Source organism: Diuraphis noxia, unplaced genomic scaffold, assembly GCF_037042655.1.
Source record: "Diuraphis noxia isolate RWA-SAM2 unplaced genomic scaffold, SU_Dnox_SAM2 contig0001, whole genome shotgun sequence".
Taxonomy (NCBI): Eukaryota; Metazoa; Arthropoda; class Insecta; order Hemiptera; family Aphididae; genus Diuraphis; species Diuraphis noxia.
The window spans coordinates 41105344-41122910 of record NW_028301711.1 but is presented as its reverse complement, the minus strand read 5'-3'; the positions used below and the strand labels follow the sequence as shown (position 1 = coordinate 41122910).

General features: G+C 27.9%; 2 protein-coding genes across 2 annotated transcripts; one reads left to right on the top strand and one right to left on the bottom strand.

Moving 5' to 3' along the window:
• Positions 1-1467: 1467 nt before the first annotated feature.
• Positions 1468-11142, bottom strand: LOC107161514 (SH2/SH3 adaptor protein dock). The gene is made up of 8 exons (XM_089217022.1): positions 10788-11142; positions 6805-7014; positions 6533-6743; positions 6186-6431; positions 5814-6105; positions 5538-5720; positions 5252-5472; positions 1468-2954 (listed from the first exon to the last, which is right to left on the bottom strand). The coding sequence occupies exons 2-7, from the start codon at positions 6929-6931 to the stop codon at positions 5266-5268; spliced, it is 1266 nt and encodes a 421-aa protein (XP_089073148.1). The 5' UTR covers positions 6932-7014; positions 10788-11142; the 3' UTR covers positions 1468-2954; positions 5252-5265.
• Positions 11143-11624: 482 nt separating this feature from the next.
• LOC149060688 (uncharacterized) lies at positions 11625-15236 on the top strand. Its single transcript, XM_089217014.1, has 2 exons — positions 11625-12105; positions 12194-15236. Exons 1-2 carry the CDS (start codon positions 11988-11990, stop codon positions 14728-14730), a joined length of 2655 nt encoding a protein of 884 aa, XP_089073140.1. The 5' UTR covers positions 11625-11987; the 3' UTR covers positions 14731-15236.
• Positions 15237-17567: the final 2331 nt, after the last annotated feature.

Below are 17567 nucleotides of genomic sequence, written 5' to 3'. Positions count from 1 at the left end.
TTTATAATTTTAAAAATAAAATATAAATCAACTTAATAATTATTTATTAATAATATATTTTCATAAATATGAAATATATATATATTAAATATTATGAGTCCAATTGTGTCTGCTATGATTTATATTATAACCAGACAACATAATTTAAGATGAGCAGTGGAGTTAAGGAGTATGGAGTCCCACTCTCATTTTTAGTGTAGTTTTTTCATTTTGATTTCTTCTTAAGCTCCAGGATCATTATAAATATGAAATAAAATACCTATATTGGTTTAAAAGAGTACAAGACTACAACCCAATAGTTTGCATATCATTTTATGTGTTTCCCAGAAACATATTAAAGACAATAGTCAATAAGGATTAAAACTAAAAAGTTATTCATAAATTGTAAACAATAAAAGCATTCTAAACTCAAAATTTGTAATTTATAAATAGATCTTTTTAAAAAAAAAATTTTTATTTATTTAAAAATTAAAATACAAATATATTAATATCCTTTATTCTTTTTTGTATAACTTTCTACAAATAGTTAAATAAAAATTAATAAAATTATAATTAGATTGATTAAATGTTATTAAATTAAATACATAATATGTATAATCAATTTACAAAAAATCGGAATTTTTCGATAAAAATATTAATTGTTCAGTATGGGCTTCAGACAGCAAGGACCGTTTGTTTGTAATAACATTTCCTGCGTAGCTAAACAACCTTTCACTTGGTACACTAGTACCTTGAATACATAAATCCTTTTTTGCTAACCGAGATAAATTGGGAAACTCTGAATTGAATATTTTTCACCAGTTAAGAGGATCGGTATCCAAATCTACCTTGGGCATTTCTCAGTGCCCCGACCATATTTGGTAAATACCGTATATTCGACATAATATATAGAATATATGGTATATTCGGCAAATACCGATCAAACGGTAAATACTGATTAAACGGGCAATACTGAAAAACCGGTATACCAGGAAGTGTAAAAAGCGGGTATTTATAAATACCCGTTACTTACCGGTATACTGAAAATACCGCCATCTCTAGACTAAAATATGTACAGGGAAATATTTCTTCATCAACTTTCTATAATTATTTGTAATGAAGAAATACTAGGTTAACGTTCATATTTCACTTAAGTATGGTCGGTATGGGTAATGAATCATTTTTAAGGTATTGGTTAATAGTAATTTTTTTTAACAAAGGTAAGTGTGAAAAATGTAATGGATATGATGCATGTATTTTACAAATGATCTATCTTTTCAACTACCTTATTATAATAAATTAATAAAAACTACATCTAATAAAATAGAATAATGATAATTGAATTACTAAAATAAATAAAACAATGTTGTTAAATTAATCTGTCATATACTTTGACTGAAAAGTAAATGCAAGTCTAATTTTTTATACACTCAAATTACATTTAACTTTTATTTACATATTGTGAGAATAAAAATTATACAAATTACGTGTAAAATAAAATGAGAAAAAACTTTATATTATGCACATCAAAATATCTTTTGGAAAATCAATAAAAACATACAAAATTCTAAACCTAATTAATTTCAGATTATCCTTTTACAACACATTTTAAAAAATATTCGATAACCACAAAATTTGTATCGATGCTTTAAGACACCTAATCATAATACACAAATTATTATTATTATATTATAGGAATAACTAGACCACAACATTAATGATCTGAGTATTTGACATATCTGATTAAAATAAAAAAATAAATGAAAAAAATATAAGTAATTAAATAGTCAGTTAACTGTTAATTAGATTAATAATAATTAAAGATAAATTACATTCAGTATATTTAACTTTACTTAACATAATAATGCTGCCTATGAGTCATAAAAAAGAGAAAACAAAAATGTTGACACCCTTTCAAGAGAGCATAATTTTACATAATTATAGATTAATACACTATTAATATAACTTATTAAAGATGATAGTTATTTATATTTGGTGTAGTAGACCAATGAACAAATTCAATTAAGTTTGAATGTTCATATACATATTTTATACATATATATGAGATCTGAATAAAAGCGCTATTCTGTTTACACAATTATTATATAACACAGTGATGTATATAAAATAGGCGATTTTCAAACATTAATAATTGTTTGTAACCATAACAAAATTTAAAATACATGGTTATGACTAGTAGTGATAATTGTTATAAGGTACTTAGAAATATTGGATAGTAATAGCATGTTATTATATTGAACTTACTTAAAAAGAAAAAAAAATTATACAAATAAAAATGATGATCTAAATTTCTCAGTTTAGTTTAGTTTTTTTTTTTTTTATTACTTTCATACAAAACTTGTTCATCAGCATTTAGAGAATTAAATTCTTAATGTTTTAACTAATGTATGATAATAATAATAATAATAATTAATTACACTATTTACATTTACACAATGACCATAAACCGTATAATATTATTAAAACTATTATAGTTTTATAAAAGTCAAAATACAAAATAGCAATACAAATCGTTATCACATTTTCACAGCAGATTTTAAATAGAACAAGAGCAAGTCATATCACTATTAATTTTAATTTACTAGACAGATCATATTAATAAATATGTATTTTACTTAGCACTGATGTGATTGGTTATGGTATAAAACCAACTATGAATAATTATAATTATAATCATAACAAAAAAAAAAAAGATAAATGAAAAAAGGTTCATGTTTCCAGAGAAGAGAAACAAATGTTCAAGAAAAAAGAAAAAGATAACAATTTCATAAAAAATTATGGAGAACTTATTAAATGACTAGTCTATTGAATATTTCTAAGAATTTTTATTTAACACATTTGGGATATCTTGATTTCTTATTACTTAATGGTGAGTTCACTTCTATATGATACCATTAAATTGTAACTTTTCTTGATATAAATTCACATAAATTTGTTTTACGGTTTATACTGTTCTGAAAACATAAAATATATAAATACTTATTAATTAACAAATATTTGAATCAGGTACTCGTCTACTATGCTACCTACAACTACTTCATTGGTGTAGTATGCTATTTATTGTAAAATGATACCATTGATACCTACCAAAAACCGTTTACCAACTGATTATTGATTAATTACAAATTAACAACAATATATTACTAAATAATTTGTTAATAAATTAAGTTATTAAGAGGATGTGATGTCAACATGTGTTGTCTCCATCTTACAAGATTGTAACATAACAATGTTTACGCTCAAAAGAACACATGTAGCTCTGTTAGCTTAAAATTTAGAGTGAATTGACCTTTAACAATATTTTAACAATTTTTACACCATAAAATACTCATAACTCACTTTTAAGTTAAAATATGATAAAAAACCTATAAGGTTATCTAGATAATAATCTTACCTTTAAAATTTATTAGAGGTCGATTCATTCTAAATTTCAAACAAACAGAGCTACGCGTGTTTTACTGAGCGTAAAAATTACTATGTTACGCACTTATAAGACGGAGACAACACTTGCAGGTATCACGTCCTCTTAAGATTAATCAAAATAAAACATATTTAATATTTAATGTATGTATTACTAATAAGTGATGATCATTATTATCAAGTATTTTATAATTATGTTATAAGTCATTATATATTAATTTTACATAATCCCAGAAAATTTTTAACAAGTCGTGTTGCGTATTAAAGAACCACCACCATTCTTCTTTTAAAAATCTCTAACAAATCTGTTGCTCTTCAGGTTTTAATTCAGGTTTTGATATGTTTCCATACAAATAGTGCATTGATTTATTCATTAGATTATTTAAAAATAAAAAAATACCAAATAAACGAGCAACAAAATACACATTCACAAACACAACACAGACATAACATAAACTAAAATAATATATCTAAAAGTAAGTTAGCATAGGTTTTGTTGAATATTTTTTCAGTTATAGTTAGATCTATAGATCTGTTATTTATCGTAATGACTCAAATGTACTTTCCTACAGTAAAATGAAATAAAATAAAAATAAGTACAATAGGTAGCATACTAATACAGTATACAGTTTACAGTAATACACGCATACAGTTTTTTGGTAGGTAACATCCTACTAGATGAATATCTTGAATTCAATTAAATAATCAAAATAATTTTAAAATTGATATACAACAAAATTGTCCAGAAATTAGAAATAACTGTCAAACCAATAGAAAAATAAGATAAACAAATTTATTATACATAGACTAAGTAAGTAGATTAAGACAGAATAATTGGAGAATAGGCAAGTAAATAGGCCATAAGCAATTGTATGTATTTAAGGAATCATTGCTGATTATTTTTTATTTATTTAAAATCGCATCTATATCAAAAATGTTTAATGTTTAATTAATTATTTGTTTAAAGTGAATAAAGTTAATTTAATTATAATTATTTTTTTTATTTTTATGAATTTACTTTATTAAGACTGAAAAAATAACTGCTATTGATTGAAATGAAAAGAATACATAATAAATAATTACTACAGGTTTTGGTTGACGGCTGGTACTTCTCTCTTGTGGAAAAAATTAGTGTTATAAAATAAATGGAACATTGGAAGAGTGGCTACTAATCTTAACTTTGGAAGTCACAAATTTATGAAGCTAATTAGCAAGCTGTATTGTTAAGAGATGTTTATAAAATGGTTAATAAATTGAACACATATTTTTCGTTCCCAACAAATGAAGACATTTATATTTTACACTACACAGAATATTATTGTTCAGGTACACATCAAGAAATGAGATTTTAATTTCGTAAAGTGCTTTTTATATTATATTTATTAATGTTACTCAAAGATTGGTTTCAAGCAATGCAGAGACTGATTCAACAGCCATATGTGGCTTGCAAACTTCGTTGTACCAACCCATGGAATATTTAACTTATCTTACAACTTACTAATAGTCATGATATATATATATATATCAATGTACATATTATATGATACAGGCGTGCAAAAAAAAAAAAAACAGTTAATACCTACTTTCAAATTTATCAGTGTTGTTCATAAAATATACATCAAATTATTATAATTCATCGATTATTAATAATAGAAAGAACAAAAAATTTAAATTAATGTAAAATAATAACTTTTTCAAAACATTATCAATAATTATCCTAAAATATTGGTTTTTTTATACTTGACAATATAACAAATTCAAATGTGATTAAAATACAAATACATTGGAGTATAATATATAGAGTTATAGTTACCACAATAACAGCACTTACCGATGTTTTAATCATTATGCATTTGCTCGAGGCAATGCCCTGACCAAAAACAATTTTTCTCCTTGCTTATTGGTATATATTGGAGCTCTTTGATAATGATCTACAAGTTGATCAAGTGTGTGAAACTTGCGCTGACCAATACAATACAACGCTCCTTCAACATGCACTCGGAAATGTTTATTACGTCCCGGCGCTTTTAAAGACACCGAATAATCCCCTACCTGTATGAAAATAACAATGCTGTAATTTTTTTTTATACAGTATTCAGTAGTAATTATTAATATACATTAGTCTCGCTGTCTCTGACTAAGAAATCACCATCTTGCCCATTGTTGTTCAATACAGTATCACATTGAGCTCGAGTTATTGTTCCATAGTACCATGGTTTTCCCACTAAATGTGGTTTATCAATAACTTTTACATTACTGGCTGCTTGAATTAATGGTTGTGCTAAATATTCGCTGAGTTCCTTAAATTCAAACACATACGTAATAATTATTTCTTTCAAGATGCATAATACCATATTTTATTTTAGAGTACAAAATGTTAGAAAACAATTTACCTGTAAATAATTCTTTGGTACTAAGCCAATTTGGCCTTGGCCATTCCTAGCTCTATACCATTCTGGATCAGCAGCAGGTCTTTCCAAAATTTCAAGGCGGTCACCTTTCTCAAAACTTAATTCCTGGTCAGATGTACCTGTGAATGGATATAAGGCAACAACAATGTCCAACACATTCTCAGCCATTGCATATGTGTGAAGGCCCATGTCATCTCCATTATTGTCATCCTCTTGAGTGGTATAATTACTCGGAAACCAACCGGCCATACAACCACTTTGACCTCTCCACCAACTGTAAATAAGTTTTTCAAATTTTAACTATATATATTTCATTATAAATAAATATGGTTGTCATTTGTATAAAAGTTTTACCCATCATTGCTCTTTTCAAGAATTAATATTCTTGTTCCTTTGATTAAAGATAATTCGTCAGGTTGCTGAGCTTGGTAGTTGTACTTTACTAAAGCTGTACCTATTGCTTCAGATGGATCAGCTGGTAAACGTCTGGCCATTGTAGGAGATTCACTTACAGTACGACCATTCCCATGACTACTGCATGGTAATGTTTTGCTACCAGTGCTTGAGTTACTTCCACTTTTTTTCACTTTTTTCTTTATGCTAAAGTATATATATATATATAAAAAAAAAAACAAATAAGTTAAAATTATTTTCAATTTAAGTAGTTATTTACTAAAGTTTTAAGTAAATATTTTCTTAACCTATCAAAGAGAGAAGGTTTTTCTTTCTTCACATAGTTGCTTGGCACATAACCTGAAAATCCACGAGCATTTTGAACTCTCCACCAATGTTTTGAATCATCCAATAATAAATAGCGATCATTTTTTCGTAAATCTAATTCTTGGGCGCTTTGTGCTACATAGTCGTATTTAGCCACAACATAACAGTTATCTTCTTGGTTGGATTTATTTACTATAAAAAACAATGTATTAATGAAAATAATGTCAGTCAAACAAAGATGAAAAATGTTTACCTGGTCTCATGGCAGACATGTGATGATGATGAGGTGTGTGTGGCGGAGGACGTATATTATTTGCTGCTGACTTGCCTTGCCAAGTAGCTGATTCCCGATCGGCAGCTAACAATCTAGCTTCCAACATAACTGTTTGAACTTGTAATAACTATAGCAATACTTTAATTGTCCAGTGAAGATTTAAATGCATTGAAATTGACAAAACATGTTCTGAGAATATAAAAATAAAAATTAGTAATTACTATTCATTATATTAAACATGATAAAAAATATAATAAAAGACATATTATTTACTTATAATATCAACAATTTAATATAAATCATTAATTAAAATAATAAATATTAACTATTTTCCAAGAAAAATAAGTTTAATCATATACAATTTTATCAGTTGCATTACTATGTCATTAACTCAATGAAATTAAGAGTAATCAAAATTGTTATCATTATTATCTAAGATTGATTATTTACATTGTGTCAGAATTATATTCAGTGGTCCAGACTATTAAATATACATTTTCAAAGACTTCATAATTATAATTTATATCATACATTTATATAGAAATTCAAATATTCAAACTGGTTTATTACACTTCAATAATACTTATAATATAACAGTCAAAATGTAACTAAGATAGTACTTTTCATTTGAAATTCTTTAAATAATTACATTAAAATGCCTACCGAATGATAAGATAGAAAAAAAAATAATGAATGCATTGTAAATGTGTAATCAAGCATGAAATTATATTTAGTTAAACCGTTTTAATAACTAGTAACTTTACACTTTCAGTATATTATAGGTATAGATACACATAATCAAATATTTGGTATAGAACAATAAAAAATAATATATAATATTCTACTTCTTCTTTATAATTAACTCAAAACTGGATATCTTCAAAATGTTATTGATAAGTATAATTATTATTGTATGATTGCATAATAAAACAAAATAATTACATGATTAAAATGTTAAAACCAAGGATCTATCATAAATTGCTAACTGAAAATTTTAACTTAAGTCTCAATCAATGTTTACAACATCGCAGATGGCAATATTTATTTATTGAACAAGTATCAGTATAAAATGTGTTAGATGTAAAGAAGACATTATTCAGACTTCTATGGAGGATTAGATTTAACATATACCTAGATCATTACATTCATAGTTTGGTAGCTTTGATGAGAAAATCTCATTATAAACAAAATAAAGTTAAAATGTGATTTATCTGGAATCTTTTAAGTGGAATAACCAATAACAGCCATAGACAATAAATCAAACATTAACCAGTAAACAATATAACAAGATAAAAATTAAGAATGTACATCATGACCTCAACAACATTTAAGTAATAAGAATTTTGAAAACTAAAAAGTAATACAACATAATTTTGAAAAGAATAATATTTATGATACCTGATGACTGTAATTCACAAAAATACTATTTTTACTTGGCCAATTCACTTTATTAACTCAAAGTTAAATTAATAGTTAACATACATAAATATTTAAATTGATTAAGGAACCTAGGAAGTAGGAATATAATTGGGAAAAATATTTTTAAAAATGTCTATTGAAAAGAAGCATGTTCCTAGATAATTATTTAGGGTTTCTATTGGAGATTTTTATTTTTAAATTCCTACACAATTAATTTATAATTTATAAAACAATACATTTTATGTGAATTATTATTTTTAATTCTGAGCGATGAATGTGTTGATTTTATAATTAGAATTTTTTTTTTTGTCAGTGTACATAACAAGTAGTCGAAATAATGCAAAGTGTCGTGAAAAAAACACGAATTTTTACTTGGTATTTGGTGTAACTCTGAATAATTATCGTAGATAAATGAAAAATACATCATAACATTTAAAAATATTTTTACTCTTTTTGAGCTGTTAATGAACATTTTCAATTTTTTGATTATTTTTTCAATAAATGTTAATAAAATTGTATTTGTTAGGACAAAAAGCTTAAAAATGTAATAACAGGCTCTTCTACACTGTTACAACACCAATTTAAAAACATTAAAAATACATACCAAACAAAACATTTTTTTTTTAATAGTTAAAGTTCAAATGTTGACAAAATTAAAAATGTACGAACTTTTTATTAGTACTTAGTTAAATTAGATATTTAAACAAAGAATAATATTAGTTTTTTTTTTTTTTATTAATTTCAAAAATATTATTCCTGGGTTTTTATTTACAGTAGCATTAATGCCCAATTATAAAACCAATCACTTTAATTACAATAATATCATAAAATATATCCAAAGTATACTTAGTAATACTATGAGCTGACAGACCATATAATTTATCATATACTATGATTTTATATAATTGAATCAACATTTAACAAATCCATCACAGTGACATTTCTAGACACCTAATGTACAGCAGAGAAATACTCACACCCACTTGCTGCTAGTTTTGAATAATATATGAACAGATTTTATCTTTATTATTAGCAATTTTATAAAATTTGATTAGTACGTATTCATTTTATGAAAGCAAAAGTAGACAAAACATAGTAGTAGTTACACGTATTTATGATATGCAGCGTCATACAAAGCACTGAAACACACAGCACATGGCCCACTAGCGACACATCCATATCATATAAAATATACGATTGCTGTTATCATAACTTCTATTATTGAATATTAACATTAGTTCTGTACTAATACTGTTGACCTTACCACTCTACCCTGCCATTCTGGCATATTTCATCTATAAATACTGTTTTATTTCGTCAGAGGTCACAAATATATATTTAATTTTTAACATTATTGATCAAAAATAGGAATAAACAATGAGAAATTATATGAATAAACATTTTTATAGAAACATTTACACCTAAATTAGTAGCCTCGATAATAGCAAATAAGGTATGCATATTTTCTAAATGTATTTATGTACCGTCTATTATTAGGTATTCAAATTATTTAATGTAGGTACATTCTCCAAAATAATTTTAAGTAGGAACCTATCTACATTTTTATACATAAACAACTGTTTACAATTGTTATCTTAAGTTGTTACTATTGATTTGGAAAGTTATTAACTATGTATCATCATTTGGCATGTTAATTTGTGTTATCTTTATAATTTTTTATGATGTATATATTTGTTTATATTAGTTTTGTTTAAATTATTTTCCTAAAGGATGATATTAGGTATATGGTCAAAACACAAAGTATAAAAGTTGGGGTACAAGTGTTATGAATAGTGTTTAAGAATACATTAACTTTCAACAAGTCGAAAAGTTGATTTATTAATAACAAAAAATAATTTGTATAAGAATAGGTAAGCCACAGAACAACAAAAATATAAAATGCTTGTGTACCAATGTCGTATAACTTTGAAAGAATCACTTATCAACCAGTCGTTTCAAAGCATACATGTAGTGTTATAATTTGTAAAACGTATGTCAAAAAGACCATTTAAAAAACGAACAAAAACATTAAACTCGACAACACAGGGTACCCTGACATAATATAAGATGAACCTATGTCTGAGCAAGAACTTTTGTCACAAGCCCTGCAGTCTATAACTTGAAGAGATTGAAATCGAACAGTAGGAAATACCAAAAATTCAGCAGGTTTATCGAATACAGGCTGTCAGAATAAAATAGTGATGAAACATGTACGTAGGTAGGCAATGTTTCTCAATCCATACTTTCTCATAGTTCCATCAGACAATAAAGTCATTAAAAAAAAAACAACTGGGTAGGTATCATATAAATATAACATACTATCATAACATCTTTTGATATCTGAAAAATATCACTTTAATTTCCCCCGACCCCCTCCACAACAACCATAACGTATGGTCCATAAGGTACATCAGACACGGTTTGGTCTACGGGGATAGACACCGTTGTCGGATGTAGAATCACCGGCAACCCCTAGCTGGACTACGGGTGGGGTGGTGGGGAGACTCGTCTAAGTTGTCGACCGAATATTTCGTGTGACTCACCTTTGTGTTTGGCGTGTGAAGAGCGGAAAACTATGCGACGACGTCGCTTTCGGGGCAGCTAACCGCCGTGGCAAGGGTCCGCGGCGTCTAGACGGAAAACAGTGGCCAGGACGACGACGAGGAACACCAACGAGACAGCGGTGATAACGAGCGCGCCCGATGCTCAAATCAATGTCGGCGGCGGGTGTCGAGTGCGTGCAGCAGCGGCGTCGTCGAGTGTGGTCTCGGGTGCTCCGTATGTCGCGTCGCGAGTCGTCGTCGACGGGCGAGCAATCACACAAACACACACACAGACACCGTCGCTCACGGTATACGAGTGAAAGCGTGCGTGCGCGCGTGTGTGTGTGTGTGTGTGGTGGTGGTGGCGATCTAAACACGCCCGGCGAAGTCTACAGCCGCTGCTCGCGACTCTGTCGGACTGCGATCGAGTTCGTGAGTGTGTGTGCGAGTGAGTGTGCGTGCGGGCGCGTGCGCGGTGGGCCCGTGGGCGAAGGACGGGCGGCGCGCGATGCCAAAACTTTACCGTTCCGTGTGTACGTGTGTGAGTTTTTTCGTTATTATTATTATTATTCCGTAGTCCGTGGACACGACGCGCGCGACGGTAGAGAGGCGCTCTCTAGTGTTAGCGTGAGTTGTTCGCAACGCAAGGAATGTATTCACTATTTATTATTTATTATTGTTATTGCTATTATTGCAGGTCACGAATCGTTGTTATTGTTATTATTTACATTATTACATTGTATACTTTGTTACCGTCAATGTTATACAGAAATCTTGTATTCGAAGATAATACACATGCTATACCTGTAGAGCCTAGTAGCCTACAACTACTGTTACAGTACTATTACCATTGATTATAGAATAGACAGATAGCCCATGCAATGTTAATATTTGGTGACCATGCGTAGGATGCAACCACTATGGAGCGCTAGTGTAGTTGGGATGCAAGGAGGTGGTACCCCCATCATAGATGTTTGCCATGGATATGCGGGGAAGGGAAGAGGTGGCTTATCGCGAAGTGCCGATCTAAAAATAGAGTAATAATAAGAAACTGAAGATATACTGAAATGATTGGAAATAATAATTTTATTATATTATCATTTATTACTATCTTGTTCATTGTGGAACAACCGCTTTCCGAATTTTCTTGTTTTTTGAGTTTTTAGTTGCATTTGCATTTACAATTAAAAATTCTTAAACATGTCTGGAAATAAATGCCAATATTTAAATTGTGGAAAATCAAAGAAAATGTTTCCAAATTTAAAAATGTATCGTTTTCCAAAAGATGATAGAAAAGAAGTATGGATAATACATTCAGGTGAGTAATTAATTTTAAATTTTAATTTTTCTGTACCATTGCGAATATTTATAATTTTTTTTACACATATTTTTTTATATCTACACAGGAAACACAAGTTTGTTTTCTGTTGATCCAGATAAACTCCACAATAGGTACATTTGTCAAGAACATTTCCCACCCGAAAGCTTTGTACAAAATTTTACTCAAAATCGTTTGATAGATACTGCTATTCCCTATAATTATCAATCTAAAACACAGCCATCTACATCATCAGGCATTAACCAGAATGATGAATCTCAGCAGGAGTATAATATAATGTCAACCCCAACTAAAACATATACACACTCAAAACCAGACATGGTAGAGTTAGTTTTTCCGAGCCCCCCTTCAACTTTTTCTACACCTCAAAAAATTAAAATAACAAATATAATTGACATGCCTAGCCCAAATTTAAAAAGGAAATCTGATTTGATAGAAATAGATACACCTAGAAAAATCAATTTAAAACAAAAATTAAAACTAAAAAACAAATTAATTCATAATAAAATAACTCAAATTTCAAAATTAAAAAAAAGAGTCAAAACTTTTAAAACACATAATAATGCTAAGAATTTAATAAATATGCATAACTTTCCATCAATTAATTCTAAGGCAATGGTAACGATGCAATTAAAAGATAGGAGTCGTCCGTGGACATTAAATGAAAAAAATTTAGCTTTAAACTTATATTATAAATCACCAACAGCATATAAATTTTTACGTTCACAAAAAGTTAATTTACCTGGGCCATCAACTATTCGTCGTTGGATTGGTCAATCAAAATTCTTACCAGGTTTTAGTAAATTATTTTTCAGTCATATACAAAAAAAATTTGAGTCATCTGATTATAAAGAAAAAGCTTGCACTGTTTGTTTTGATGAAATGTATATAAAAGAATTTATAGAATATTCCAAAGAATTTGATTTTATTGAAGGTTTTGAAGATTTAGGTCATTATGGGAGGACCAATAAAAGTGCTAACTGTGTTTTAGTATTTATGGCTCGAGGTATTTACTCTACATGGAAATTTCCAATTGCATATTTTCTTGTTCATTCTGGAGTTAACAAAACAATTTTAAAAAATTTAATAATTGATGTTTTACAAAAGTTATTTGAGGTTGGGTTGTGTCCCAAAATTATAGTTTGCGATCAAGGCACAAACAACCAAAGCACTTTAAAATCATTAAATATTTCAGAAGATAATCCATTTTTTTTTATCAACAACAATAAAATTTTTTCTTTGTTTGATGTTCCTCATTTACTTAAAAGTATTAGAAATAATTTAATTAATGCCTGTTATATAAAAGATAATAAAATAATCTCATTTGATGATATAAAAAAAACATATGAGTTGGACAAACAAAATCATAAAAGTAAGTCTCTCATCAAAATAACAGATGCACATATTTACCCTAATTCTTTTCAAAAAATGCGTGTTAAATTAGCAGTACAATTATTAAGCAATTCCATGGCCGCAGCAATCCGAACTTGTATACAAACAGGACAACTTCAAAGTAACACTTCATCGAATACTGCAGATTTTATTGAGTTTATTAATAACTTATTTGATTGTTTAAATAGTAAATCTTTATATAGTCATAATCCATACCTCTGTGCATTAACTGATCTAGGTACTGTAAAAAAATTTTTAATAGAAGCTTCACAATACTTCACAAATTTACAAAAATTAAAAAAAGGAAAATTATCTCAACCTCCCTGTTTTAAAGGGCTTACACAGACCATTAAAGGTGTATTGCAATTTTTTGAAGCAGAGAAATCTAATGATATTGTATTTTTAATGACTAATCGTTTAAATCAGGATGTTTTAGAAAACCTCTTTAGTATTTTTCGACAAAATGGTGGTTATAACAAAAACCCAACAGCTAAAACAATCAGAACTTCCATAAGAAGTAATTGTATTTTTTCTTTATGTACATCAAAAGCGACAAATTGTGAGGAAACCCAAGAAGATGATAATCCAATTATAATTGACCCAGTTAGTTCACTAAATAAAATAAATTTTAACAGTTCAAAATTATCATCTGATTCCGACACAGAATGTAATTCTAATTTATCTCTCTGTTTTTTTTCATCTGACGAGGACTCAAATAATACTGATAGTAATATTGATGTCACTTTAGAAGACTGTTCTGTAACATATTTCGCAGGATATTTGGGCTATAAATGTATGAAAAAATTTAATTGTAACCAATGTCAACTTGAACTATTTGTTGATAAAAACTTAAATGATAAAAAGCAGTTGCATCTTCTTAATAAAAATTATACTTCAATTGATAATGAAAGTGGACTTAAAGCACCATCAAATAGTTTAAATAATGTAGTAAATAAAATTTTAAATATTTTTGAAAGCAATTATAAAAACTATTTGCATAAAAAGAAAATAAAATTTCAACTAATTGAGCGCTTAAAAAATAATAATACAATTAAAAAATGGCTTGATGAATCATTGACAAACTGCATAGATCATAAAATGTACATAATTGAACAAATTTTAATTTGTAAAATATTTAATAAAACAAAATTATTTTCAACTACCACAAAATTAGCAAAACTTTCTAAATTAAAAATATTAAACCATATTTAAATAAATTAAATACATTTTTTCTTGTTCTGACCTTGTACCTATTTGCATAAAACAATATAGAAGCAGTCTTAACTGTCCTTTTTAGGACAATTCACATCAACTACATTAAATAGTTCTTTTCAGGACTAAGGATCAATTACATTAAATAGTTCTTTTCAGGACTTTGCTTTGATTTTTAAATAGTTCTTTTCAGGACTATTTGCATCAATTACATTAAACTGTCTTTTTTAGGACAATTCACATCAACTACATTAAACAGTTCTTTTCAGGATTAAGCATTGATTTTTATTATATTAAACAGTTCTTTTCAGGACTTAGCATTAAATTTTTAAATAGTCTTTTTTAAGACTATTTGTTTCATTTTTATTAAACGGTTCTTTTCAGAACCAACAAACATCACAATTTACTTTTATTCTAATAATTATGCTTCAATATAAATGTATAAATGTATTTTACCCTTATTTTGTGTTTTTTTAATAATAAAGACAATTTTTTTATTCTTTAAACCTAGTATTTTATTTCTAATCCAGTTTAGCAATCTTGGTATATCTTCACTTAGAATCGTTTTTCATCATATTATATAGACTTATAGTTGGTTTCTAAACTTAACACATTCAGTATGTACTTATAATAACAAAACACAACTATTATTTTATTTATAAATTATATTAATAATTTAATTATGTATATTATTTGTTGTTATTGAGTTTTTATTCATTTTAAAATTTGAACACAAAAATACAAAACAATGTATTTTATAAAGTATGAAAATACAATAAAATTAAAAATTACAATATGGTTAAAGATTTGCTTTATTTTTAAAAATGGTAAATCTAGTATAGTATGTAATGTTCAATTAAATATTTCCGCCCAAAGCAGATTTTACTGAATCGTAACATTCCAAACATCCAAACAAAATTGATCTTTCGTAATGAAATTAATTAATTGTTGCTTTCTGTAGTAGAATTCGGCATAAAAATTAACAATTTTGTGAATATACTATTTAGCGATTGTGGCAATCATAGCGCAATGCTCAGAAAATAATAAATATAGGTTTATCCATGATAAAGTCATTAATAGGCTTATCGCTTTTTCTGTCACTACCTCAAACCGGTCTAGGAATAATATTATATTATTCGCCGTCAGTAGTAATAATATAAAATTAATTCATACAACGCTACCTACCGGCAGCTATCATAATTAAAATTGTAGTCGCCGAAAATCCCTATAGCATGGTCTATCTGTCTATTCTATAATCAATGCTATTACCTACTATCAGCGTCTAGTGGCATACCGAAGACGATATTTTTAGGCAGTTGTTTCAAGTCTAGAATGCGTGGTTATGTGGTGTGTGATAAACTGATAAATATCGAAAATACAAAAAATAGATAATATTGTTTAGAACACCGCTGATTATCACAGTATTACACACTTCAACTACGCTACACAAATATGCCTACAACTTCAACTGTATCCCGCTCAGATGTTTGTTGTAACAATTCTTCTGTGAAAGAATTGCCTGTTCTAGAACTAAAATATTAATTTTATAAAAAAAAAAATGACAAATATAATACACCTGACACCTCCCTATAACTTTTGTAGAAACAATATTTTTTAGATGGCGGGACCGGGTGTAAAATAACCGACTTTTGGAAGTTCCCAGGGAACTGTTCCCTCAAATAATATTGCCCAAGAATACTTGGTTTATTCATATTTAATTTACTTAAATAGATGTAGCCATGTAGTATGTCGATATTTTTTAACAAATAATTTATATTTATATTGTCTTTTTTCAAAATTGCAGCCTACAATGATAAATATATAATACCTAACCTACAATAATAGTATGAGTTGATGAAGATTCGTACATTTAGTTTGTAACTAAATCTGTGTTGCACTTACCTGATATCATCGCCGGCGAAAGGGCCGGGCAGAAGGGGCATCTGCCCAGGGCCCCGCCATTTTGGAGCCCCACGCCTTGTATGGTATTTATAATTTGTAAGCCCATAATTTTGTTTTTCAATTTAAAAATACAAGTCTCGGCTGGCCGTCTGCAGTTTCGGCTTGTGGGTTTTTCATATAATAAACGAGTGAGAGTAAAAATAAATAATAATGCCGACGTGCGACGGCGACGTCCAAAATAATACGTTGGAAACAATTTAATTGGTTATCACATCAATTCCGTTAAACTGTGGATTGCGTGTTTTTCTTATCCTGGTTATATAGTTTATTTCATTAGATTATTAGAGACGAATAGACGATTAGGCGGTATTGAGTATTGAAAATAGACGTACGATAGCGAATCAATTCTTTATCTAAAACTTTAGATAAAAGAATCACCCGGTAAAAATTAATTATCATCGTTATTCTTCGTTCTATCGAAAATATATTATATTATTTTTTTCCTTGTTGTGATTATTTTTTTGGGCTTTTTTTCCGTTAGAGTTTTTTCTGTGCCTATTTCCTTGGGCTTTTTTCCGCGATTCAAATACATAGTAAAAAACAATAAATAACAAAAACAATCTATAAAAAAATTGTGTGGTATGTATAGTTTTTGTATTTTTTTTCGCAGAATTAACCACTTATGTGAAACATTGTTTTACATTTTCAATATTTAGCTATAAAAGTTAAACGTTATATAAGTTAACAACTAAAGAATTTGTGAATATTGAATTCAATAAAATTTGTATTTAGTGTACTTAGTGTAGACAGTGTAGTCTACTTAAACATTTAACTTGTACATAATATTTTATTTTAATATGAAAAATGTATCCAATAAATTAGGAATATAAGCAAAATAATATTTGTAGGTTTATGTTTTAAGAAATAAATACATA